Source organism: Dipodomys spectabilis, unplaced genomic scaffold (genome assembly GCF_019054845.1).
Source record: "Dipodomys spectabilis isolate Male_0828 unplaced genomic scaffold, ASM1905484v1 ptg000422l, whole genome shotgun sequence".
NCBI classification, from domain to species: Eukaryota; Metazoa; Chordata; class Mammalia; order Rodentia; family Heteromyidae; genus Dipodomys; species Dipodomys spectabilis.
In genome coordinates this window covers 5,627,529-5,650,759 of record NW_024871099.1, presented here as the reverse complement: position 1 = coordinate 5,650,759, position 23,231 = coordinate 5,627,529, and the positions used below count along the sequence as shown (strand labels likewise).

Sequence of the window (23,231 nt, the reverse complement as noted above, 5' to 3'; positions counted from 1 at the left end):
TGTTAGAGTGCTTGCCTTGCACGCATGAGACCCTGGGTTCGATTCCTCAGCACTATATAAGCAGAAAAAGCCGGAAGTGGTGCTGTGGCTCAAGTGGTAGAGCGCGAACCTTGAGCTGAAGAGCTGAGGGACAGCGCCCAGGCCCTGAGTTCAGGCCCCACAACTGACAAAGGAAAAAAAAGAATGAAAAAATAATAACAAAGGACAATGTTGAAAGGGGTGGCATCTGTGAAGATTCATTGTATTCATAAACTGCTCTGTTGAATGATTCCCACTACTTAAAGATAATAAAAATATAATAATCATAATTATAAGAAGGCCATCAAGAAGTTCCTCTTAGCTGGGCACTGTTGGCTCATGAGATGTGAGTATTGAGATTCAAAGCCAGCTGGGTCAGGAAAGTGTGTTTGAAGCACTGTTCTCAGCCTCCTGAGTAGCTATAGGCATGAGCCACCAGTACCTGGTGCATTGGCTTAAGCCTTTAGTCCCAGATGCTTGAAAGGCAGAGATCAATGTATAAAAAATGAAAAACAGGGCTGGGAAGGTGGTTCAGTGGTAAAGTGCTTGCCTTGTATGCATGAGGCCCCGGATTCAATTCCTCAGAACCACATAAACAGAAAAAGCCAGAAGTGGTGCTGTGGCTCAAGTGGTAGAATGTGAGCCTTAAGCTGAAGAGCTGAGGGACAGCACCCAGGTCCAGAGTTCAGGACCCACGACTGACCAAAAAAAAAAGGGGGGGGGGCTGGGAAGGTAGCTCAGCGGTAGAGTGCATGCCTTGCAAGCATGAGGCCCTGGGTTCGATTCCTCAGCACCACATAAGCAGAAAAAGCTGGAAGTAGCGCTGTGGCTCCAGTGGTAGAGCACTAGCCTTGAGCTGAAGAGCTGAGGGACAGCGCCCAGACCCAGAGTTCAGGCCCCATGACCGGCAAAAAAAAAGGAGTGTAAAATCTAACAGAACTCCTTCTCTACCAATGGATGGGCATAGTAGTACATGCCTGTGATCCCAACTGTGGTGAAAGCATATCAGCTGCATGCAGCGATGTGCACCTGAAATTCCCAGGAACACAGAGAAGCACAAGTAGAAGGAGCTAAGCCCCAGTCAAGCTGGGCCCAAATCAAGAGCCTACCTTGAAGATAAGGGGGGGGGGGGGGAAGGGGGACGTGATGAAGGCATAGCTCAAATGGTAGAACACCAACAACATAAAGAGACAAGAAATGAGAGGGAAAAAAAACTTAGGCAGTTTTATTGAGGCCAGATATTGTTTAAAAGCTTCCACAAGTTTTCTAGGTGCTCAAGTCCCTGAGGTAGTGAGGTCTGCATCTCATTCCAAAAACAAGCCAATTGAGGCATAGGGTGGTGAAATTCCCTGCACAAAGCCTTACATGGCTTGGAAGTGACAGATTTTGGACATACCTAGGGGTTTGTCTCCAGAGTCTGTAATTGTCACCACATCCCATTTGCATAGGAATAAAATAAGTGACACAGACAGGCCTGGAGGAAGACTGCAGAAATTTAACTAGCAAATGCTGAGTGTAAAAGAAAGACTTCCTTTGGCGTTGTGGCTCAAGTGGTAGAGTGCTAGCCTTGAACTGAAGAGCTGAGGGACAGCGCCTAGGCCCAGAATTCAGGCCCCACCACCGGACCAAAAAAAAACAAAAGACTTCCTTTCCTACTGCTTACTCCTTTATACCTTTTGTTTTGTTTTTATTTGTTTGTTTGCAAATCGTAGGGCTTGAACTCAGGGCCTGGGCACTGTCCCTGAGCTGCTTTTGCTCAAGGCTAGCACTCTACCACTTCAGCCATTTCTGGCCTTCTCTGTTTATGTGGTATTGAGGAATTGAATCCAGGGTTTCATGCATGCGAGGCAAGCACTCTACCACTAAGCCACATTCCCAGCTCTCAGAACCTTGAACTCTTACTTGGCTTTTTCACTCAAGGCTACTGCTCTACCATTTGAACCATACCTCTACTTCCAGCTTATTTTTTTGTCAGTTGTGGGGCTTGAACTCTGGGCCTCAGCACTGTTCCTGCGCTCTTCAGCTCAAGGTGAGTGCTCTACTGCTTGAGCCATAGCACCACTTCCTGTTTTCTGGTGGTTAATTGGAGATAAGGGTCTCACAGACTTTCCTCCTGGGGCTGGCTTTGAACCACAATCCTCAGATCTCAATCTCCTGAGTAGCTAAGGTTACAGGCATGAGCCACTGTTGCTCGGCTTTACTTCCAGGTTTTTGCTGATTAGTGGGAGGTAAGTCTCATGGACTTCCTGCCTGAGCTGCCTTCAGAGCTCAGCCTCCCAAGTAGCTAGGATTACAGGCATGCGTCACCAGTACCTGGCTGATTGCCATTTTCTTTTTAATGGTTGAGGATAGAACCCAAGGCCTTGTGTATGCTAGGCTACCCTGAGCCCCATCCCCAGCCACGATGGTCACCATGTCACAGAAACAGAGGTAGAGTAGTGGCCCTGGGGTACAAACAGAACACAGTGCATCCAATAGGTGAGCCCAAGCTGGATGGCTTCAGAGTCTAGGGGCACACAGGCAATTAACTAGTGTCCAGTAAAGAAAGTCAGCTGTTACAATGGAGCACCTCCCTTGCTATTGGGCTTGGACTGGGGTCTTGTGTTGGTCTCAGAAGATGCTATCACCTGGCTATGCCCACCTCAGGGTTCTCTGCCTGGGCCCTGTGAGTAATAACACGCAGGGACACCGTCTTCTCTTAACCACTCCTCAGGTCTTAGCTCAATTGTCTCTTCCTCCAGGAAGCCCTCCATGACCTTCCTTGCTTCCTATGCCCTATTCCTCCCCCACATTATCCCCCACCAGTCTGCTTGCACTTTTTTTCTTTCTGCCTCACCCAGAGACATCATGCCCATTGGAAGATTAATTCTGTTTGTGACTAGGTCTGCAGGCATCTGGTCTATGAACCCAGGGCCAGCCAAGCCCACGGTCCCGTCCCTCAGCTCTGTGTCCCTAGCACAAGGGCAGCACAAAGGAAAGCTCTTTGGATGAATGAGTACATTCTTTGTATATGACAGCTAAGGACATCTAGGCTTACAGAGGAGCAGTCACTTGTCCACTATAAAACCATTGGCCTAGTACCTGGAGTTCTAGCTGACAGTCTGACAGAACCAGCTACTGTTGAGAAAGGGACACGGAATAAGTAAGAGAGTAAGTCAAAAGGGGACAGCAAGAGAGGAAGACAGAGGCAAGGAGAACACTTGAGTGGGGTAGGAGGAAAGGAAAGATCAAGGAAATTAAGCTGGGTGCTGGTGGCTCTTGCCTGTAAACCTAGTTACACAGGAAGCTGAGATCTGAGAATCACAGTTTGAAGCCAACCTGGGCAGGAAAGCCTGTGAGACTCTTATCTCCAATTAAGAAAAGACAGAAGTAGAGCTGTGGCTCAAGTGGTAGAGCACTAGCCTTGAGCATAAAAGCTCAGGGACAGCACCCAGGCCCTGAGTTCAAGTCCCAGGATGGGCACAAAAGAAAAAAAAAAGGAATCTTAGTGCTCAGAGGAACCCAGGATGTAGAAAGAGAAAGAGACAATCAACCGCAATGCCTGGCTCACACCAGTGCTTGGTCAGCTCTAGCCACCACCACATGGGCCCCATCGCCCTGGCCAAGTCTATCCTGCTGGGTGAGGAAACACCTGCCCAGCTACCTGGGGATGGACTCGTAGTCAGCATGAACATCGGTGGACAGGTGCTGGTGTAGCTCAGGCTGGCGCTGCAGAATGTCCGTGTGATCCTCTTCTTCTTCCCCAAGCCTGGCAGGGCACGGATGGGGCAGCAAGATGAGCTGGGTGAGGCCATGGAGGTCAGACACATGGCGGAAAGTCTGCAACACCAGCACCATAGCCATGAGGCCCAGGAAGAGGTATGCTGCAGACACGGCAAGGGGTGAGAAATCCACGTGGAGCTCAGCTCCCCAGAACGGAGCCCTCTTTCCTTCTCAGATCCCTTACCCTCAGGGGCCCACCAGCTCACCTGTGACTAGCACTTTGTAGAGGGCCCGATATGGCTGACCAGGGGCCTCCCCTGGTACGTAATCCCCCAGGCCGATGGTAGACAGAGAAATGAAGCAGAAATAGAAAGCATCCAGGAAGCTCCATGCCTCCTCAAGGTGGGCAAAGATGGCAGCTGGCACCAGGAAGCACACAGCCATGATGATCCCTAGCAAGGCTACCAAGTGCCAGCGAGCTGCCTGCCGAAGATCCCAACCCCATCTCAGGCTCAGCCAAGACAAGGGGCGGTGAGTAAGCAGCTGTGTCAGGCGCTGGGCCGAGGCGGTCAGCAGGAGCATGGTGGTGGGCACTCCCAGGAGGGCGAAGACGATGGAGAAGGCCTTGCCCGCGTCAGTCAGCGGAGTCGTGTAGCCGTAGCCTGTGGGTGAGGGTGAGTCCTCTGATCCACTGGGACCTCCAAGGAAGCCAGACCCCTCCCTGATCTCACCCCAGTCTTCCCATTGCCTCTCCCTTCCACACAGAGACTTTTATTATTTCCAATTAACCAGAAAAAAGCCAAAGGCAAACTGGGTGTCAGTGGTTCACACTTGTCATCCTAGCTACTTAGGAGACTGAGATCTGAAGGTCATAGTTCAAAGCCAGCCCAGGCAGGAAAATCCATGAGACTCTTATTTATTTATTTTGTCAGTCCTGGGGCTTGAACACTGGGCCTGGGCACTGTCCCTCAGCTCTTCAGCTCAAGGTGAGCGCTCTACCTCTTGAGCCACAGCACCACTTCCAGTTTTCCGGTGGTTAATTGGGGATAAGATTCTCATGGACTTTCCTTGCCTGGGCTGGCTTTGAACCAAGATCCTCAGATCTCAGTCTCCTGAGTAGCTAGGATTACAGGCATGAGCCACCGGTGCCTGGCATCCATGAGACTCATATCTCCAATTAACTACCAGAAAACCAGAAGTGGAGCTATGGCTCAAGTGGTAGATGGACAAAAAAATTATAATGAGGGCTGGGAAGGTGGCTCAGTGGAATGCTTGCCTTGCATGCATGAGGCCCTGGGTTGGATTTTTCAGCACCACATAAGCAGAAAAAGCCAGAAGTGGCACTGTGGCTCAAGTGGTAGAGTGCTGGCCTTGAGCTGAAGAGCTGAGGGACAGCTCCAGGCCCAGAGTTCAGGCCCCACGACCGACCAAAAAAATAAATAAATAAAATTAAATTAAATTAAAATATATATAATGATAAGGAGTAAAGATGGAAGATCAGGGAGCAGTGTGAACCAACCTCCTCCTTCCTTGTTCCAGGTCATATCAAACAGAACAGGAGAGCTGGGGCGGGGGAGAGGAGGCAGTAAAAGAGCACCTGATCTGGCCAGGGAGGGATTTCCCAGGCTTGCTATAAAAAGGTTGGGACTTCCCAGGGTGTGGTCTTTTAGGGTTTTTATTCTTTATTTATTGTGGTATTGAGGTTTCAACTTAGGCCTCATACCTACTAGCAAGCACGCAAGCACTGTCCCACTTGAGCTACACTCCCCCACACACACACTTTTTTTTTTTCTTTTTGGTAGTATGGCTTCACTTCAGGGCCCAGGCACTGTCTGTGAGCTCTTATGCTCAAGGCTAGCACTCTATCGCATCCGGTCATAATGCCACTTCCGGTTTTTGAATGGTTAATTGGAGATAAGAGTTTCACGGGGAGGGCTGGGAAGGTGGCTCAGTGGTAGAATGCTTGCCTTGCATGCTTGAGGCCCTGGGTTGGATTCCTCAGCACCACATAAGGAGAAAAAAAAAGGCCAGAAGTGGTGCTGTGGCTCAAGTGGTAGAGCACTAGCCTTGAACTGAAGAGCTGAGAGACAGCACCCAGGTGGACAAAAACACAAAAATCTCACGGGGAGACTTTTCTACCCAGGCTGACTTTGAACCGTGATCCTCAGATCTCAGCCTCCTGAGTGGCTAGGATTACAGGTGTGAACCACCAACTCCTGGCTTCCAATTTTTTTTAAACTTTAGTTATTTTTCAGGTAGGGGCTCTTTGTCTGGGCAGACCTCCGACCACAATGGTCATACTTACCTTTGACTCACAGGCAGCTGGAAGGACAGGCTCACACCACCACACCCAGCTTGTTGGTTAAGGTAGTTCTGGTAACTTTTTTCATATGTGTATGTGCTGGGGCTCACACTTGAACTCAGGATCTTATGTTTCTTGCATGGCTTTCAAGGCTGGTGCTCTAACCACTTGAGCCACAGCCCCATTCCTGACTTTTTGTTGATTAACTGGAGATAAGAGCCTCTTAGAGGGGCTGGGAAGGTAGCTCAGCGGTAGAGTTGCATGCCTTGCGAGCATGAGGACCTGGGTTCGATTCCTCAGCACCACATAAACAGAAAAAGCCGGAAGTGGCGATGTGGCTCCAGTGGTAGAGTGCTAGCCTTGAGCTGAAGAGCTGAGGGACAGCGCCCAGGCCCAGAGTTCAGGCCCCATGACGGGCAAAAAAAAAAAAAAAAAAGAGCCTCTTAGACTTTTTCTGCCTAGGCTGGCTTCCAACTGGGATCCTCAGATCTCAGCTTCCTGAGGCTCGCTAACATTTTTTGTCAAGCTGGCTTTTAACCACAATCCTCCCCATGTCTGCCTCTACAGTAGCTGGGATTTTTAACCACAATCCTCCCCATGTCTGCCTCTACAGTAGCTGGGATTACAGGCATGAGAACTACATCACCATGTTAAAGTCAAGGAACAATGTTCCGATTTGAAACAGACACTGGAGTAGTTCTGGGTCTGAAGAAAGGAGGGAGAGCCAGGCACTGGTGGCTCACGCCTGTAATCCTAGCTACTCAGGAGGCTGAGATCTGAGGATCGTGGTTCAAAGCAGCCCAGGCAGCAAAGACAATGAGACTCTTATCTCCAATAAACCACCAGAAAACCAGAAGTGGCACTGTGGCTCAAGTGGTAGAGAGCGAGCCTTGAGCTGAAATGCTGAGAGACAGCACCCAGGCCCAGAGTTCAAGCCCCATGACCAACAAAAAAAAAAAAAAAAGGAAGGAAGGAAGGAGAAGGCACCAACAAGTGTTTTCCTGGATTGCAAATGGGATTGGAAGTGGGGTCCTCAAGCAGAGGACCTTTTGATCCCAAGATACCCAACAGGAGGCAATGGGGTACTCAAGCTTAGAGAATGATGGAAAGGGGCCCAACTCCTTGCTGTATGTCGAGTGAAGAGTGAAGCTAGTTGCTGGGGACTCACTCCTGCAATCCTAGCTATTCAGGAGGCTGAGATCTGAGATCAAGATTTGAAGTCAACATTGGACAGGATAGAGGGCGCCGGTGGCTCATGCCTGTAATCCTAGCTACTCAGGGGGCTAAGATCTGGGCATCACGGTTCATAGCCAGCCCGGGCAGGAAAAATCCATGAGACTCTTATCTCCAATAAACCACTCAGAAAACTGGAAGTGGTGCTGTGGCTCAAGTGGTAGAGTGCTCTCGTTGAGCTGAAGAGCTAAGGGACAGCACCCAGGCCCAGAGTTCAAGCCTATGACCGACCCAAAAAAAAAAAAAATTGGGCAGGAAAATCTGTGAGATTTTTATCTCCAATTAACCAGTAAAAAGCAAGAACTAGAGGGGCTGGGAAGATGGCTCAGTGGTAGAGCGCTTGCCTTGCATGCATGAGGCCCTGGGTTCGATTCCTCAGCACCACATAAGCAAAAAGAAAAAAGCCGGAAGTGGCGCTGTGGCTCAAGTGGTAGAGCGCTAGCCTTGAGCTGAAGAGCTGAGGGACAGCGCCCAGGCCCAGAGTTCAGGCCCCACAACTGGACCCAAAGAAAAAAAAAAAGCAAGAACTGGAGCTGTGGCTCAAGAAAGTTCAGGGACAGCACTGAGGCCCTGAATTCAAGCCCTAGGACTACCCACTTCCCCCAACCCCCAAAAATAAAAAGAATGGACAGGGAAGTGTCTCCAATGGGTGCAGAGGACAGATCTGGGTGCAGAAGGGCTAGCGTGCCCTCAGGGGAGAGAATTTCAGTTCCCAAACACACTGGGCAGTGTTGGGTGAGGAAGGAGGTGCTGACTGTGGATCTAGAGGAGGTTGGAAGGGTGCTGGGTCCCTAGGAATTGTCCTTGCATGGGAAATCTGGGCTGAGCAGGGCACCTGAGGTCAGGGATAGCCAGTGCAGAGCCAAGCTCTGACCTACATAGAAAATACTAGAGTCCCCAAGAGTTCAGGTGGTTCTAGGGATCTTACTGAGAGGTCTCAGGGTCCCAAATGGGGAGGAAGTATCATTCATGAGTTTAAAGAGACTCTCACCCGGTGCTGGTGGCTCAGGCCTTAACCCTAGCTACTCAGAAGGCTGAGATCTGAGGGTCACAGTTCAAAGCTAGCCCAGGCAGGAAAGGCTGTGAGACTCTTATCTCCAATGAACCACCAGAGAACCAGGAGTGGCGCTGTGGCTCAAGTGGTAGAATGCTTGCCTTGAGCTGAAGAGCTGAGGGACAGTGTCCAGGCCCAGAGATCAAGCCCCATGACCAACCAAAAAGAGAGAGAGAGAGAGACTCTCATAGAGCAAGGTCTAGGAAGGGGATGGTGGCACACATCTGTAATCCCAGCACTTGGATAGTGCAGACAGGAGGATTGGGAGCTTGAGGACAGAGTAAACTACACAATGAGTTCTAGGCCACTCTCCTCTGCTACACCGAAAGACCCTTCCTCAACACACACACACATGAAAAGGGATGCCTTTAACGGAGGGTCTTCCTCTGTTTTTTTGTTTTTTTTTTTTACTTTTTTTTGGGGGGTCCGGTCGTGGGGCTTGAACTCCGTGCCTGGGCGCTGTCCCTCAGCTCTTCAGCTCAAGGCTAGCGCTCTACCACTTGAGCCACAGCGCCACTTCTGGCTTTTTTTTTTCGTTTTGCTTATGTGGTGCTGAGGAATCGAACCCAGGGCCTCATGCATGCAAGGCAAACACTCTACCACTGAGCCACCTTCCCGGCCCGGGTCTTCCTCTGTTTGAAGGCCATTTGAGGACAGAGGGTAGGGGGTCCTGGCTGAGGGCCCAGCAACGTCATTGGTCCTTCTGGAGGGTAAGGGGGCCTCTCCAAGATGGTTGCTTACACACAGTCATTTGGGCTACTAGATTGGGAACCCTAGATCCAGGGGAGACAGCATTCTAGTTGGGAGGAATGTGGAGATGGGGTGGGGTCCCATGCTGGTGTCTGTTTACAGGAAAGGAGGATAGGGGTGATCTGGGTCTGGGGCCTTTTCAGGAAGGTGCCAAACATGCAGAGAAATGGTCTCATGAGGCCTAGATGGTACCCAGCGTTCTTTACTGGAAGAAAGGCCTTGGGTGTTGGGTGGCATCCTTAGAGGAGGAGGGGTGGGGGCCCTGCTGGGGCGCTGTGGTGAGGAGAAGATTGGAGTGAAGACATGGCTCCTCTCCCAGCTTTTGACTGGGTAATTGGAGATCAGAATCTCACAGACATTTTTTCTGCCTAGGCTGGCTTTGAACGCTGATCCTCAGCTCTCAGCCACCTGAGTAGCTAGGATGACAGGCAAGAGCCACCAGCTGGGATCTGGCGAGTCCTGAGTTTCTGCTGGACTTTGAGGCCAGCTCTAGACCCAGAGGGAACTGAAGGCACCGGGACTGGACGATGAGGAGGACGGTCGTGGTGGAAGAGTGGGGCTTCAGAGGCTGAAACCAGGAGGAGGGCCCTGGAGGGCTGGAGAGGGCTTGGGTGTGCGTGTGGAGGGCGGGATGGAGGGGAGATCAGGTCCTAACTTTTTTGTTGGGGGGATAGATTAAGAGGATCCCAGTCCCGGGTGGGGGGAATACCGAGATGAGGGTTCCTGCGTCCCTAAAAAAAAATCACATACCCACGGTGGTGACCAGCGTGCTGGCGAAGAAGAGCGCGGAGGCGAAGTCCCAGGCGGGGTCCGAGGTGTTTTGGGGGTGCGAAGCGTTGGTGAGCACGACGCGCCCCAGTCGTCCGGCCGCCAGCACCCGCTCCAAGAAGGCATCCAGGGCGGGCGCCGTCAGGCAGGGACTGCGTCCCAGCAGCTGCTCCCGCAGGGCCCCCAGCTCGGCCCGGAGCCGGGCTTCGTGCGGCCGCTCCAGCCGAGCCACCAGCAGCGCGCCCAGCACCAGGTACCCGGCGTAGACCACCAGGGCGCCCGCCAGGACGGCGTCCCGGCGCATGGTGACCCCCGCCCCTCCCGGCACCCCGCTGACGTGGCCCCCCAGCCGCCCCAGTCGAGTTCCGGGAGAGAAGTCGAGACGCTGCCCTGAAGAGGAAGAAGGAAAAGGGGGAGGAGCAGAGAGGTGGGGTGTGTGGGGGGGGAAGGCTGGCTGGAGCAACGCCTCCGCGCTGGGAAACTGAGGCACGCCCAAAACACACACATACACACACGGGGACATCTGGAGTTAAGACAGGGCCGAGCCTGAGTCAACTCCTCAGAGCCACAGGTGCTTAGGTGGTGCCCTGCGTCCGGATGAGATTCAAATTGCAATCCCGTCTTCCTCCCTCCCCTTGCCAAAATCTTGCACCTGGGAGTGAGATTACTTGGCATCCACCCCCTGGGAACCTAATCCCCATCCTGACAGATACCTTAGATTTCCGTGCTTTTGTGGATGGGCTGGCTGGGTATCTCACCTATTCATTAAATCTTTGCTCCAGTTTCCCCCTTTGTACCGGGGAAGTACTGGGGACACAGAAGAGATCAAGACAGGCTCTAGCGGCCCGGGGGGAGGGGGGGGGTCGGGGAGAGAGGGAGGGGACTGACCCTCTGTAGAATGAGTGACAGCCCGCAGAGACCAGAGCTGAGCTGCCGGAAGATGATAACCCAGCCTAGAGAGATAAATCAAGAGAACTAGCAGGAGGGAGCCAGGGTCTTCTAGAGAAGGTACTAAATATGTCTCCAAGAGGGAGAGCTGGACTGTAGCAGTGGCACATTGTACACCTAGTATGTGTAAGGGGAGAGTTCCATCCTTAGCACCAAATTGGAAAGGGGGAGAGGGGAGGAGCGGGGGTGGGGTGGGGGCGTTTCTGTCCTTCTAGGATCTCTACACACACACACACACACACACACACACACACACACACACACACACACACACACACACACCCCTCTCTGAGGGTGGGGAGCAAGAACTCAGTACCTGGGCTGGGAAGGCGGCTCAGTGGTAGAGCACTTGCCTTGCATGCATGAGGTCCTGGGTTTGATTCCTCAGCACCACATAAGCAGAAAAAGCTGGAAGTGGTGATGTGGCTCAAGTGGTAGAGTGCTAGCCTTGAGCTGAAGAGCTGAGGGACAGCGCCCAGGCCCAGAGTTCAGGCCCCACAACCAGACCCCCCCCCCAAAAAAAAGAACTCAGTACCTTCCTGGAAGCCATCTGGTGGACAGCCCAGAATTCAAACCACAATGAACCCACACAGGAATTGGGGGCTGGTAACCCAGCTCAGATAGGCTGAACTGGGTCTATTTATAAAGTTGTGCCCATTCTTGGAACGGACCCCAAATGGGGCTGACAGTCCATAGGAAGAGATACATGCTAATAAAAATAGAGTAGCTAAGAGTAGCCACATTTGTGTAGTGAATCCTTAACCCCTTTCCATGTAATTCTGAATTATAACAGCAGATAAGAAAACTTAAGCGTGGGCCACTGATGCCTGGAACTATTCTTGAAACTGTACAGAGAGCCTGGTGCTGGTGGCTTACACTTGTAATCCTAGCTACTCAGGAAGCTGAGATCCGAGAATCACAGTTCAAAGCCAGTCAGGGGAGGAAAATCTGTGAGACTCTTATCGCCAATAAACCACCAGAAAATCAGAAGTGGTGCTGTGGCTCAAATGGTAGAGCACTAGCTTTGAGCAAAAGAAGCTCAAGGATAGTGCCCAGGGCCTGAGCGCAAGCCCTAGGATTGGTGTGTGTATGCATGCATGCGTGCACACGTGCGCACACACACAGAGTAATATCAGATTTATTTATTATTGCAGGTCCTAGGGGCTTGGACTCAGGGCCTGGGCTCTGTCCCTGAGCCTCTCTGTGCTCAAGGCTAGTGCTCTATCACTTGAACCACCACTTCTGGCTTTTTTGGTTTATGTGGTACTGAGGAATCAAATCCAGGGCTTCATGCATGCAAGGCAAGCATTCTTCCACTAAGGCCTTATATGGATTTATATCATATCAGGTATCATAAATAATATGTAATGAAGCCAGGCGCTGATGGCGCACACCTGTAATCCTAGCTATTCAGGTGGCTGAGACTGAGTGTCATGGTTTGATGCCAGCCTGGGCAGAAAAGTTCCCATAACAGTCCTATCTCCAGTAAACCACTCAAAAGCCAGAAGTCATGCTGTGGCTCAAGTGGTAGAACTGTATAGCCTTGAGCACAAAGAGGCTCAGGGACAGTGCCCAGGCCCTGAGTTCAAGCCCTACAACCCCCCCTTCCCCCAAAAAGACACATACACATAAATAATATGGAACTGGAGGTAAGGTTCAGCAGTAGAGCATGTTCCTAGTATATGTGAGGCCCTGAGTTTGATCCGGTTGACTATATGTACACACAGAGAATACTATGTATATTTATGACATCTATGTATCTATTTGAACTATATCTCCACTTCCAGCTTTTATGCTGGTTAATTGGAGGTAAGAGTGTCAAAGACTTTCCTGCCTGTGCTGGCTTCAAACTACAATCCTCAGATCTCAGCCTCCTGAGTAACTAGGATATATGAACTAGGGCCTGGGCCATATATCATGGTTTTTTTTTTTTTGCTGGTCATGGGGCCTGAACTCTGGGCCTTGGTGTAGTCCCTCAGCTCTTCAGCTCAAGGCTAATGCTCTACCACTGGAACCACAGCGCCACTTCCTGCTTTTTCTGCTTACATGGTGCTGAGGAATCGAACCCAGGGCCTCATGCATGTGAGGCAAGCACTCTACCACTGAGCCACCTTCCCAGCCGATATATCATGTTTTATGTCTGAGGATTCTAGTATCCATTGAGGTCCTGGAACTAATCCTCCATGGATACTGAAAGATGACTGTTGTTACACAATAGACCAGAAAGAAGGTAAAATAGCCAGGCACCAGTGGATCACACCTTTCATTCTAGCTACTCAGGAAGCTGAGATCTGAGGGTTGCGGTGTGATGTCAGCCAGGGAAGAAAAGTCCCCTTGAGACTCTTACCTCCAATGTACCACTCAAAAGCTGGAAGTTGACAGCTGGGAGCTGATGGCTCATGCCTATAATCCTAGCTACTCAGGAGGTTGAGATATGAGGATCGAGGTTCAAAGCCAGCCTGGGCAAGGAAAGTCTGTAAGACTCTCATCTCCAATAAACCACCAGAAAAACTGGAGGTGGTGCTGTGGCTCAGGGACAGTGCTCAGGCCCAGAGTTCAAGCCCCACAACTGACCAAAAAAAAAAAAAAAAGAGCTGGAAGTATCATTGGTGGCTCAAATGGTAGAGAGCTAGCTTTCAGCACAAAGAGGCTCAGAGACAGCTCTCAAGCCCTGAACTCAAGCCTGACCACCACCACCACCAAAAAAGGGGCAAAATAATTGCTTTAATAATTAAAAAGTAAGCTGGATGCTAGTGGCTTTGTCTATATAATCCTAGCTTACCCCGGAGTAATATGGAGAAAATGGTGGAACCCAAAGGTCTTGGAAGTAAAGAATAGGGAACTAACAAAAAGAACTGAACTGAGGCAAGACTCATTGCAGAGAGGCCCTTAAGGGTCCCTGCCCCCCCCCTGCCAATCAGTGTCTCACGCCTGTATTCCTAGCTACTCAGGAGGCTGAGATATAAAGATCACAGTTTAAAGCCAACCTGAATAGGAAAATTCAGGAGACTCCTATCTAGACCATCAGCTTTAACCAAAAATGCTCAGCAACAGCACTTAGCTCTGAGTTCAAGACCTAGTAACGGGCACACAAAAGAAGAAAGGAAATTTATTTTATTTATTTTTGTCGGTCATGGGGCTTGAACTCTGGGCCTGGGCACTGTCCCTAAGCTCTTCAGCTCAAGGGGAGCACTCTATTACTTGAGCCACAGCACCACTTCCGTTTTTCTGGTGGTTCATTGGAGATAACAGTCTCAGGGACTGAAAGATTAAATGGGAGATTATTAGACTTTGCCAGAAAACCACACAAACATCAGGTGCAAACCGGCAAGACTCCTTCTCACAAGGGAGAAGTGAGAAGCAGCACTGGCTATTGTCTGAGGTGACCTACATAACCTAGGAGGCTTAGGAGGGGGGTACAAGGAGCTAAGAGGCCGAGACCGAGGTTTGGACATGTGGGCCAGGGGCTTCATATTGGCAGACTAGGATTTATGGCTGCTGTCCAAATAGTAGATAAGGGGTCTTGCAGCTGAAGTTCACTCTAAGGGGGCTCTTGTTGTCTTATATGGTTGTAGCGGTCCCAGAGAAGTGCCATCCCAAGATAAAGGGAGTTGGAAGCTGATTACTGCCTTTACTACATGGGCCTAGTGTTGCCTAGGAAGGAAGCATGCTAAGCTCTGGAGAAGGGGAGTGGACTAAACTATGAGAAGGGAGTTCATTTCTCTAACAAGGACTTTCCTGTCCGGGCTGGCTTTGAACCACGATCCTCAGATCTCAGCCTCCCGAGTAGCTAGGCGGGAGTCGGCTCCCAGCCTGTGTTTAAAAAACAATTAAATATTCACTCTAAAAATCTATAGGTGACAGAAGTCTCATGACTCTGATTAGGACACAATGCTCTCAGTCACCCAAATTGAGCTCCCTCTTCTAGAAGACTCCATTTCCCATCGACCACCTCGCTGGACACCCGGCACGGCTTACTCCCGGGAAGATTTCAGGCCACGCCCTCCCACCTCCTGCTTTATGTCATTCACCCTAGTCCACGTAGAGCACCGCCCACCCGCCCAAGCCTGTGAAAGGGCGGGGCTTCTTCGGCCAGTCCTGTGGTTCATTGGCTGTAGCGTCACTCCTGGGGCGTGGCTACGGGAGCCGGGCGGGCCCGTTCTGAACCGCGGCTGAGACAGCGGCGGCGGCGGCGGCGACGGCGGCGTGGCGCGGCGGCGGCGGTGAAAGATGCACCCGGCAGGCTTGGCGGCGGCGGGGACGCCGCGGCTGCGTAAGTGGCGTACGTGGCCGGCTGTGGAAGCTCGGGCGGGCTAGGGGCGTGGCGGGAGCCGGGAGTGGCGGTTGGCGAGGTCACTACAGGTCGGAGGTCAGGATATTGAAGATCTGGATCTTCGAGTTACGCCCAGCGTGAGGATGCCAGGCCCGGGTAGGGGTTGCATTAAGTTAGGGGGTGCCTTGGGGGTATAGGGTGCATTAGGGCAGGGGATATGGGGTGCATTAGGGATAGGGTCTTTAGAAAATTCTTTTTGTGTTGGTCCTGGGGCTTGAACTCAGGGCCTGGACGCTGTCCCTTAGCTTTTTTGGCTTAAGGCTAGTGCTTTGCTACTTGAATCACAGCTTCACTTTGGGGTTTTTGCTAGTTAATTGGAGATAAGAGTCTCATAGATTTTCCTGCCCTGGCTGGCTTCGAACTACAACCCTCATATCTCAGTCTCCTGAGTGGCTGGGATTACAAGCATGAGCCTAACTGCACTCCTTTCCCTATCTCTGAATTAGTAGGCCTCTGCCTCTAGTTCATCTTCATATATACACTGGACATTTGGTTTATTTTTCAGTAATGTCTTGCCCCCCTCCTCTTTGTGCTGGAATTTGAGGACCCAGTTGTACCCAACCTAGCCCTAGTTCTTGCTGTCTTACAGCTCAGATACAGATACTAAACGATCTGGGAAATAATTCAGCAAGATGGTTTAGGGAGTAATGGGATGTGACTAGGGCTTTTGAGGGAGAAGGCCCGTGTGCTCATTCTGTCCACATGGAGTGGCCAGTACAGAGCAGAAGACAGTGACAGCATGGAGTAAAGGATGTATGACTGTGGAAGTAGAGGCCAGGCATGGGAAATCGCAAGCACAGATCCTGAGACAGAGGTGTGGTGGGTACCCAGAGGCATCAGGCCTGTGGTGTTTAGAGTTCCTGGAAAAGCATGATGAAAGATTTCAGGTGCCAGGAGCCAGTGACTCACACCTGTAATGCTAGCTACTTGGGAGGCTGAGATCTAAGGATTGCAGTTCAAAGCCCGCCTGGGCATGAAAGTCTACGAGACTCTTAATTAGCCAGGAAAAAAAAAAACAAACAACAACTGGAAGTGGAGCTGTGGCTCAAGTAATAGAGCACTAGCTTTGAGCTTTGAATGAAAAAGCTAAGGGATAGTGCTCAGGCCCTGGGCCCTAGTACTAGCACACACCCACACTGTGAACTACTGGCTGGATGTTAGACTGTACCTGCAGACATTGAGATAAGGCCCAGGGACAGTCAGAGGGAGTTCTGGAAGTGACTTAACCCAGGACTAGAGCCAAGAAACTAATTAATCATGGCTAAAGATGGAGTGTAGGAGCTAGAGGGGCACTGGCTAAGGGTGAGACTGGGCTAGGTGACAGGCACAAAACCAGGGCAAGGGTGGAAAATTGGCCCACATTTCCCTGGGCGCTGGAGAGGGACCAGTCAGGTGCCAGTTCTGGGAAGGCACAAGCATTTGTTTTCTCCAGTGCTGTGGCCAGCAGGGAGGTCAGATAGATGAGACAGGTGCAGGCGCTGTGTCAGAAGCAGAGATTTGGAGGTTGGCTGACCCAGGCTTGACAGTGTAGAGAAACATGTAGGTAACTGGGAACCCTACCTACCAAGGGTGGAGGGAGGAAGGCTAGCAGGACTTTCAAGAAGCAGTAGGAGGACAAGGACATTACAAGTGGGGCAATGGGCAGGGCCCATGCTGCTTGCTTGACTTTGAAGAGACCTGGATTTATTTTCAGGCTATAAAAGAATTGACAGGATGGAATTAGGGTTATGGCTCAGTGGTAGAGCATTTGTCTACTTCAGGTTAGGTCCTAGGTCCCATCCCAGGAAAAGGGGGGAAAAAAGAAATGGAGAGGAAGATTTGGAGGCTGCCAATTGCCAAGTGACATGGACAGATGCTTTTTGTGGGGCTGAGAAGTTTGGGGGTGTCATTTTGTCTCACACCAGCCCCTGCCCAGGCAGGAGAGTTAACTCCATTCTACAAGAGGCCTGAGGGCTCTGGATTGGATAATTTGACCCCTGTCTTCTTCCAAGTCTAGACTCTGGTTCCCAGAACCACACCTTGGCCTTAATCTTTGTTTTTGCCAGCCCTGGGGCTTGAACTCAGGGCCTGGGCACTGTCCCTGAGCTTCTTTTGCTCAAGGCTAGCACTCTTACCACTTGAGCCACAGCATTACTCTGGCTTTTTCTATTTATGTGGTACTGAGGTACTGAGGAATCAAACCTAGGGCCTCATGCATGCTAGGCAAGCACTCTACCTCGAAGCCACCTTCCCAGCCCTAGTCTCATTCTTTTACAATCTTATTTATTTAGGTCCTAGGGCTTGAACTCTGGGGCACTGTCCCTGAGATTTTGTGCTGTAAGGATAGTGTTCTACCACTTGAGTCACAGATCTACTTTTGGCTTTTTTTTTTTTTTTTTTTTTTTTTTTCGGTTGGGGCTTGAACTCTGGGCCTGGGCGCTGTCTTTGCGTTCTTCAGCTTAAGGCGAATGAATGCTCTGCTGCTTGAGCCACAGCGCCACTTCCTGTTTTCTAGTGGTTTATTGGAGATAAGAGTCTCACGGACTTTCCTGCCCAGGCTGGCTTTGAACCTCAATTCTCAGATCTCAGCCTCCTGAGTAGCTAGGATTACAGGCGTGAGTCACCAGCACCTGGCTTCCACTCTGGTTTTTTGTGGTTAATTGGAGATAAGAGTCTCATGGACTTCCTTGCCCAGCCTGGCAAGGAAGACCAAACTGTGATCCTCAGATCTTCAGCCTCCTCAAAAATAGCTAGGATTACAGGCATGAGCCACCAAAGCCTGGGTTTTACAAATTCTTGGAAGCTGGCTCTGCCTCTTACTACCGGCATAGCTTTGAGGCTGAGTGTCTTTGGACTCACTTTTCTCTTCTGAAATGAAGATACAAATATTAGCAGAAATTGGTGGATTGGATGAGTTAAGTCATAATATTTTCTTTGTGTGTGTGTGTGGCAGTACCGAGGTTTGGACTCAGGGCTTCATGCCCTGCATGGCTGGTAGGCAGATCTACCCCTGACAGCCCCTCTCCTGTTACAGTACTCTCCTTTGGGGTCCTCACCCCCTGTGGGGGAAACGGAGGGTTTGTTGCAGAGTCAATGAGTGCCCCCCCCCATCCTCTTCCCCTGCAGCCTCCAAGCGAAGGGTCCCAATGTCCCAGCCAGGCATGGCAGACCCCCACCAGCTTTTTGACGACACCAGTTCAGCCCACAGCCGGGGCTATGGCGCTCAGCGGGCACCAGGCAACCTGGGCTACCCCGCCACCTCTGCGTCCCCCCAGGCAGCCTTCTTAACAAATCCTGTTTCTGACATGGCCGTGGCCTATGGGAGCAGCCTGGCGGCCCAGGGCAAGGAACTTGTGGATAAGAATGTAAGTAGGTGGGGAGTAGTGGGAATGGGGTGCATGTGGGGGGTCAGACAGAGGCCACACAGCCTCAGGTTTGAGCTCTGCCTCCCCAGATCGACCGCTTCATCCCTGTCTCGAAGCTCAAGTATTACTTCGCTGTGGACACAGTGTATGTGGGCAAAAAACTGGGCCTGCTCATCTTCCCTTACCTACACCAGGTGAGCACCCCTGCCCAGGGGCTGGGGCTATAAACAGGGCAGGAGAAGCCCCATTTCTGGGCTTCTACTCATTCCCCCCTCACTCTACAGGACTGGGAGGTACAGTACCAGCAGGACACCCCTGTGGCACCCCGCTTTGATGTCAACGCTCCGGATCTCTACATTCCAGGTCTGTCTCCTCCCTCTAGCTGGGATTACAGGCAGGCACCATTGCACCCTGATTTTTATTGATGGCAGGGGGCTGGATATTCAGAGGCCCCAAATGGCCCTTTGTCCTCTGATCAGTGTCCCTGTCTCCCCCAGCGATGGCTTTCATCACCTACATCTTGGTGGCAGGACTTGCACTGGGAACCCAGGACAGGTAAGGCTAGGCCTGGGCTGGAGGGCTGGGTTGAGGGGCAGTAGCGCAGTCTGGAAGTCTTAAGTCTCTTCCTCATAGAACACCTTTCCTAGGACCACCTTGGCTCCTAGTTGGTTTGAAACATTGCTATCACCATTTTTGTTCTATCCCTGCTCCCACTCCTTCCTCTTGGCCTCTGGCCCCAGATCTGTCCTCTTCCTCATTTGCTTAAAAGAGGCCCTCCCCTCCCCCAATACCTCCTGACTCCAGCAGTAGCTGGAATGTTTAGTCCTGGCTGCTGCTTTGTTCACCCTGCCTGCTGTTCTGCTCTTCTGTCCCTGCATCTGCAGAACCTCTGACCCCAGGGTCATTGTACATTTTTTTTTTTGTCAGTTATGGGGCTTGAACTCTGGGCCTGGGCGCTGTCCCTGAGCTGAAAAGCTAGCACTCTATCACTTGAGCCACAGCGCCACTTCCGGTTTTCTGGCAGTTAATTGGAGATGTTTCACAGACTTTCCTGCCTGGGCTGGCTTTGAACCGTGACCGTCATATCTCAGCCTCCTCAGTAGCTAGGATCACAGGCATGAGCCACAGGCGCCTGGCTGCACATCCATTTCTTTTGGCCCAAAAATATGTTTCTCCCCCATGTCACCTGCCCAGCACTTGCTCATTCACCATTATCTCCCAGCCAGTGTCACCTCTTCACCTCCACCTCTCCTAGTCCCCTGCACCTTTCCTTTGTGGCACTGAAAACAAATGCCATTAGAAACAGTTAGATGAGGCACAAAAACCAAGCTCTCCTTCCCCTACCAGCTCCTTAGCCGTCATGATATCAGCTTAGCCATACTGTCTTCTGGAATACCTCCTCTTGCCTATGTCCATCACAAGCCTTCCCTGGTCCTCTTGCCCAGCCCTGACTGCTGTGGGTGTCACAGTCTAGGGACAAGCCTGCTGTCATGGCAGGCTGCCACCCATCTTTGGGGACTCCAGTGATGACAGGAGACCAATGACAGGGTTTGGGTGTTGGTCCTGGCAGGTTTTCCCCAGACCTTCTGGGACTCCAGGCAAGCTCAGCTCTGGCCTGGCTGACCGTGGAGGTGCTAGCCATCCTGCTCAGCCTCTACCTGGTCACAGTCAACACCGACCTCACCACCATCGACCTGGTGGCCTTCTTGGGCTACAAATATGTCGGGTGAGTGCCCCATACTCTGCCTGCCAGCCCCAGCCTTCAGGCCTCTTCCTCAGACCTGGCTTCCCCTCTCTCCCTGCCTCCAGGATGATCGGCGGGGTCCTCATGGGCCTGCTCTTTGGGAAGATTGGCTACTACCTGGTTCTGGGCTGGTGTTGCATGTCCATCTTTGTGTTTATGGTAAGCCTGGGCCCAGGGTGTGTGAGGCTGAGGCCAGAGGCCTCCCGGGCTGACCCCTCAGGACATCCAAGCAGAGGAGCTCCAGGAACTTAAACCACAGTCATATTAGTGAACTGAAGGGATCTAGAGTGGCCACTTCTGCCTGGAGGGCTTCCTGGAAGAGGGGTGATCATGCTGGGGCCTAGAGGGATAGACCCAGCCCGGATGCTGGGGGTGGTAGCATGCTGGTTCCAGGGAAACCCCTCACCTTTGCTTCCTTCCTTCACATGATGGGCTTTCCAGCCCACATGTCCCCATAAGATTTCTCAAAAGCCTGTTCAGCTGGGTACCCATGGCTCACACCTGTAATCCTAGCTACTCTGAGATCTGAGGATCATAGTTCAAAGCCAGCCAGGTCAGAAGTCTGTGAGACTCATTTCCAATTAACCACAGAAAACTGGAAGTGGTTCTGTGGCTCAAGTGGTAGAGCGCTAGCCTTGAGTTGAAGAGCTGAGGGACAGCGCCCAGGCCCCACGACCGGACCCCCCCCCCAAAAAAAAAAAAGCCCATTCAAACGGAGTGGGATGCTGGCGACTGAACCCTTAGGTTGACCTCAGTCTTCACCAGGATTTTACAGCAAATCACTTCCTCTGCCTAAACCTGACACACATTTTGTAAAATGGAACGATTAGACTGGGGATGTGGGTCAGATGTAGAACACTGGTCAGCAAGTGTGGGGCCTTGAGTTCAAAGCCCAGCCTTGCAAAAAAAAAAAAGGGATGCTGGTGAGGGTCCTGGGAAGACTGGGGTGAGCAGAAAACAAGACAGTCGCAAACTACGCAGAAAAGAACAAAAGTTGCCATCTGAAGAGCTGTGCTAGTAGTAGCTCAGAGGTAGACCGCTTGCCACGCTTGTGGAGGCTCCCCCCAAAAAAGGACGGTTGTCGACTGACCCATACACGGGCGGCTTTGGCAGGAAGTTCCCAAGGAAGGGCTGGGCCTGGCCTCGGAGTCTGGGACCTCCTGTTTTCTGCCTCCAAGACCAAGAAGGGAGGAGGGGATTGAGTCCCCCCCCCTCCCAGCAGGAACTGGAGGCTGCAGGGACTTGGGGTAACCCTTCACCCCGTCCCCTTCTCTCCTCTCCCCGCAGATCCGAACCCTGCGGCTGAAGATCCTGTCGGAGGCGGCGGCGGAGGGGGTCCCGGTGCGCGGGGCGCGCAACCAGCTGCGCATGTACCTGACCATGGCGGTGGCGGCGGCGCAGCCCCTGCTCATGTACTGGCTCACCTTCCACCTGGTGCGGTGAGCCCGGCCCGGTTCCCGCAGACTCATCTCACCCCCGGCTGGCCCGGCCCGGCCTCCCACCCTCCCCGCCAAGGTGCTGATTTTTTCCTGCTGCACAAGGAAACAATAAACCTGACGTTCCGCGGCCCCGGCTTTGGGTTGTTGGTGGGGGCGCAGCGGCCCTGACGGACGCGGAGGGCGCGGACGGGGCGGGGCAGAAGGCGGCGGCCTGGGACGGGCAGGGGAGGGGGAGTGGGGGGGGGGGGGAGAGCGAGGGCGGGGTAGAAGAGAGCAGCAGCCGGGCGCGCGCGCGGAGGGCGGGACGGGGCGGGGCAGAGGAGAGCGGCGGCCGGGCGCGCGCGCGGAGGGCGAGACGGGGCGGGGCAGAGGAGAGCGGCGGCCGGGCGCGCGCGCGGAGGGCGGGACGGAGGAGAGCGGCGGCCGGGCGCGCGCGCGGAGGGCGGGACGGGGCGGGGCAGAGGAGAGCGGCGGCCGGGCGCGCGCGCGGAGGGCGGGACGGGGCGGGGCAGAGGAGAGCGGCGGCCGGGCGCGCGCGGAGGGCGGCGACGCGGGATGCCGGCAGGGGGCGGCAGAGAGCTGCGGCCGGGCGCGAAGGGGGGGGAAGGTTTAATGGCCCCGCCCGCCTGCCGTCAATGGGGGGCCTTCTCCTTCTTTCCCTTCTTCTCCTTCTTCTTGGGCTTCTTGGCCTTGTCCGGGGAGGGCTTGCGCTGCTTGCAGCCGGCGGCCTGCGGTGCGCCGCGGGCGGCGGGTGGGAGAGGAGACTTGCGGTCTGGGCACGGGCCCGCCCCCCGCCCCGGCGCTGCCCCGCGCCCCCGGCCCGGCCGGCCTTACCTTCCCCTCTGACTCCGCCTCGCTGGAGCTGCTGCTGCTGCTGCTGGAGTCCGAGGAGCTCCCGTGGCGTTGCTGGGTGGGGTGTGCAGTGAGCGGGGACCCCTACCCAGCCCCCCCCCAGCGTGGGAGGCCCCGGCACCCGGGCCGGCCTCCCACCCCGGGCCACTTACCTTCGGGTGCTGAGCGGCGCCTGCCTTTGGCCCGCCCTGAGCTTTGTGGGGACAGGACTTGGGGTCTACCACCTGGCCTGCCCCTGCTGGCTTGCTGGAAGTGGAGCCCAGGGCTGCAGAGAGGAGAAGTCAGGTGCACCCCCCTCCCCTCGTGAGGACCCCAGGACGTGGGTTGTGCCACTCCCTCCCGGGGTCACTCCCTCCCTGGGGTCGTACCTGCAGACAGGTCGAACTCCATGGTGCTGAGGTGTGTGGGGAAAGGGAGGCCCGGAGAGCTTAAACTGTGCCTCAGGGCAGGGGGAGGGACCCAATTTGCCCGCCCCAGGAATTCCGAGGAGCCCCACCCTCAGCCTTTGTCCCCATAAGAAGCTCCTGAGCTCTGACTCACCCACCCCCTCCCCGGCTTCACCCCGACTTTCCTCCCTGGGAAATGGAAAGGCTTGCTTGCCAGCTTCAGCCTTGGCCCTGGGGATGGGGGCTGCAAACTTCCGGAAAAGCCCTCCTGGGAACCACAATGCATTCTGACCCTGTCAAGGGCTTCAAGCTTGGTTTCAGGTCACAGCCCCTCTCTGGTCTCCAGAGGCAGGTGGCC

General features: G+C 53.1%; 3 protein-coding genes across 5 annotated transcripts; 1 reads left to right on the top strand and 2 right to left on the bottom strand.

The window, feature by feature from the left end:
• Nucleotides 1–3,446: 3,446 nt before the first annotated feature.
• On the bottom strand, nucleotides 3,447–10,137 carry Kcnk6 (potassium two pore domain channel subfamily K member 6). The gene is made up of 3 exons (XM_042668108.1): nucleotides 9,810–10,137; nucleotides 3,987–4,382; nucleotides 3,447–3,881 (listed from the first exon to the last, which is right to left on the bottom strand). The coding sequence occupies exons 1-3, from the start codon at nucleotides 10,129–10,131 to the stop codon at nucleotides 3,658–3,660; spliced, it is 942 nt and encodes a 313-aa protein (XP_042524042.1). The 5' UTR covers nucleotides 10,132–10,137; the 3' UTR covers nucleotides 3,447–3,657.
• A 4,817-nt stretch (nucleotides 10,138–14,954) lies between these two features.
• Nucleotides 14,955–21,762, top strand: Yif1b (Yip1 interacting factor homolog B, membrane trafficking protein). 3 transcript variants are annotated; one of them, XM_042667900.1, is made up of 8 exons: nucleotides 14,955–15,048; nucleotides 18,214–18,452; nucleotides 18,542–18,646; nucleotides 18,737–18,815; nucleotides 18,950–19,007; nucleotides 20,023–20,178; nucleotides 20,262–20,355; nucleotides 21,484–21,762. In XM_042667900.1, the coding sequence occupies exons 1-8, from the start codon at nucleotides 15,006–15,008 to the stop codon at nucleotides 21,637–21,639; spliced, it is 930 nt and encodes a 309-aa protein (XP_042523834.1). In that variant the 5' UTR covers nucleotides 14,955–15,005; the 3' UTR covers nucleotides 21,640–21,762. The 3 variants fall into 3 exon arrangements, with proteins under 3 accessions (XP_042523834.1, XP_042523833.1, XP_042523835.1); XM_042667899.1 differs by having other exon boundaries at nucleotides 14,959–15,057; XM_042667901.1 differs by lacking the exon at nucleotides 14,955–15,048 and adding an exon at nucleotides 15,108–15,204.
• A 484-nt stretch (nucleotides 21,763–22,246) lies between these two features.
• On the bottom strand, nucleotides 22,247–23,006 carry CUNH19orf33 (chromosome unknown C19orf33 homolog). Its single transcript, XM_042667902.1, has 4 exons — nucleotides 22,856–23,006; nucleotides 22,640–22,752; nucleotides 22,470–22,541; nucleotides 22,247–22,363 (listed from the first exon to the last, which is right to left on the bottom strand). Exons 1-4 carry the CDS (start codon nucleotides 22,875–22,877, stop codon nucleotides 22,268–22,270), a joined length of 303 nt encoding a protein of 100 aa, XP_042523836.1. The 5' UTR covers nucleotides 22,878–23,006; the 3' UTR covers nucleotides 22,247–22,267.
• Nucleotides 23,007–23,231: the final 225 nt, after the last annotated feature.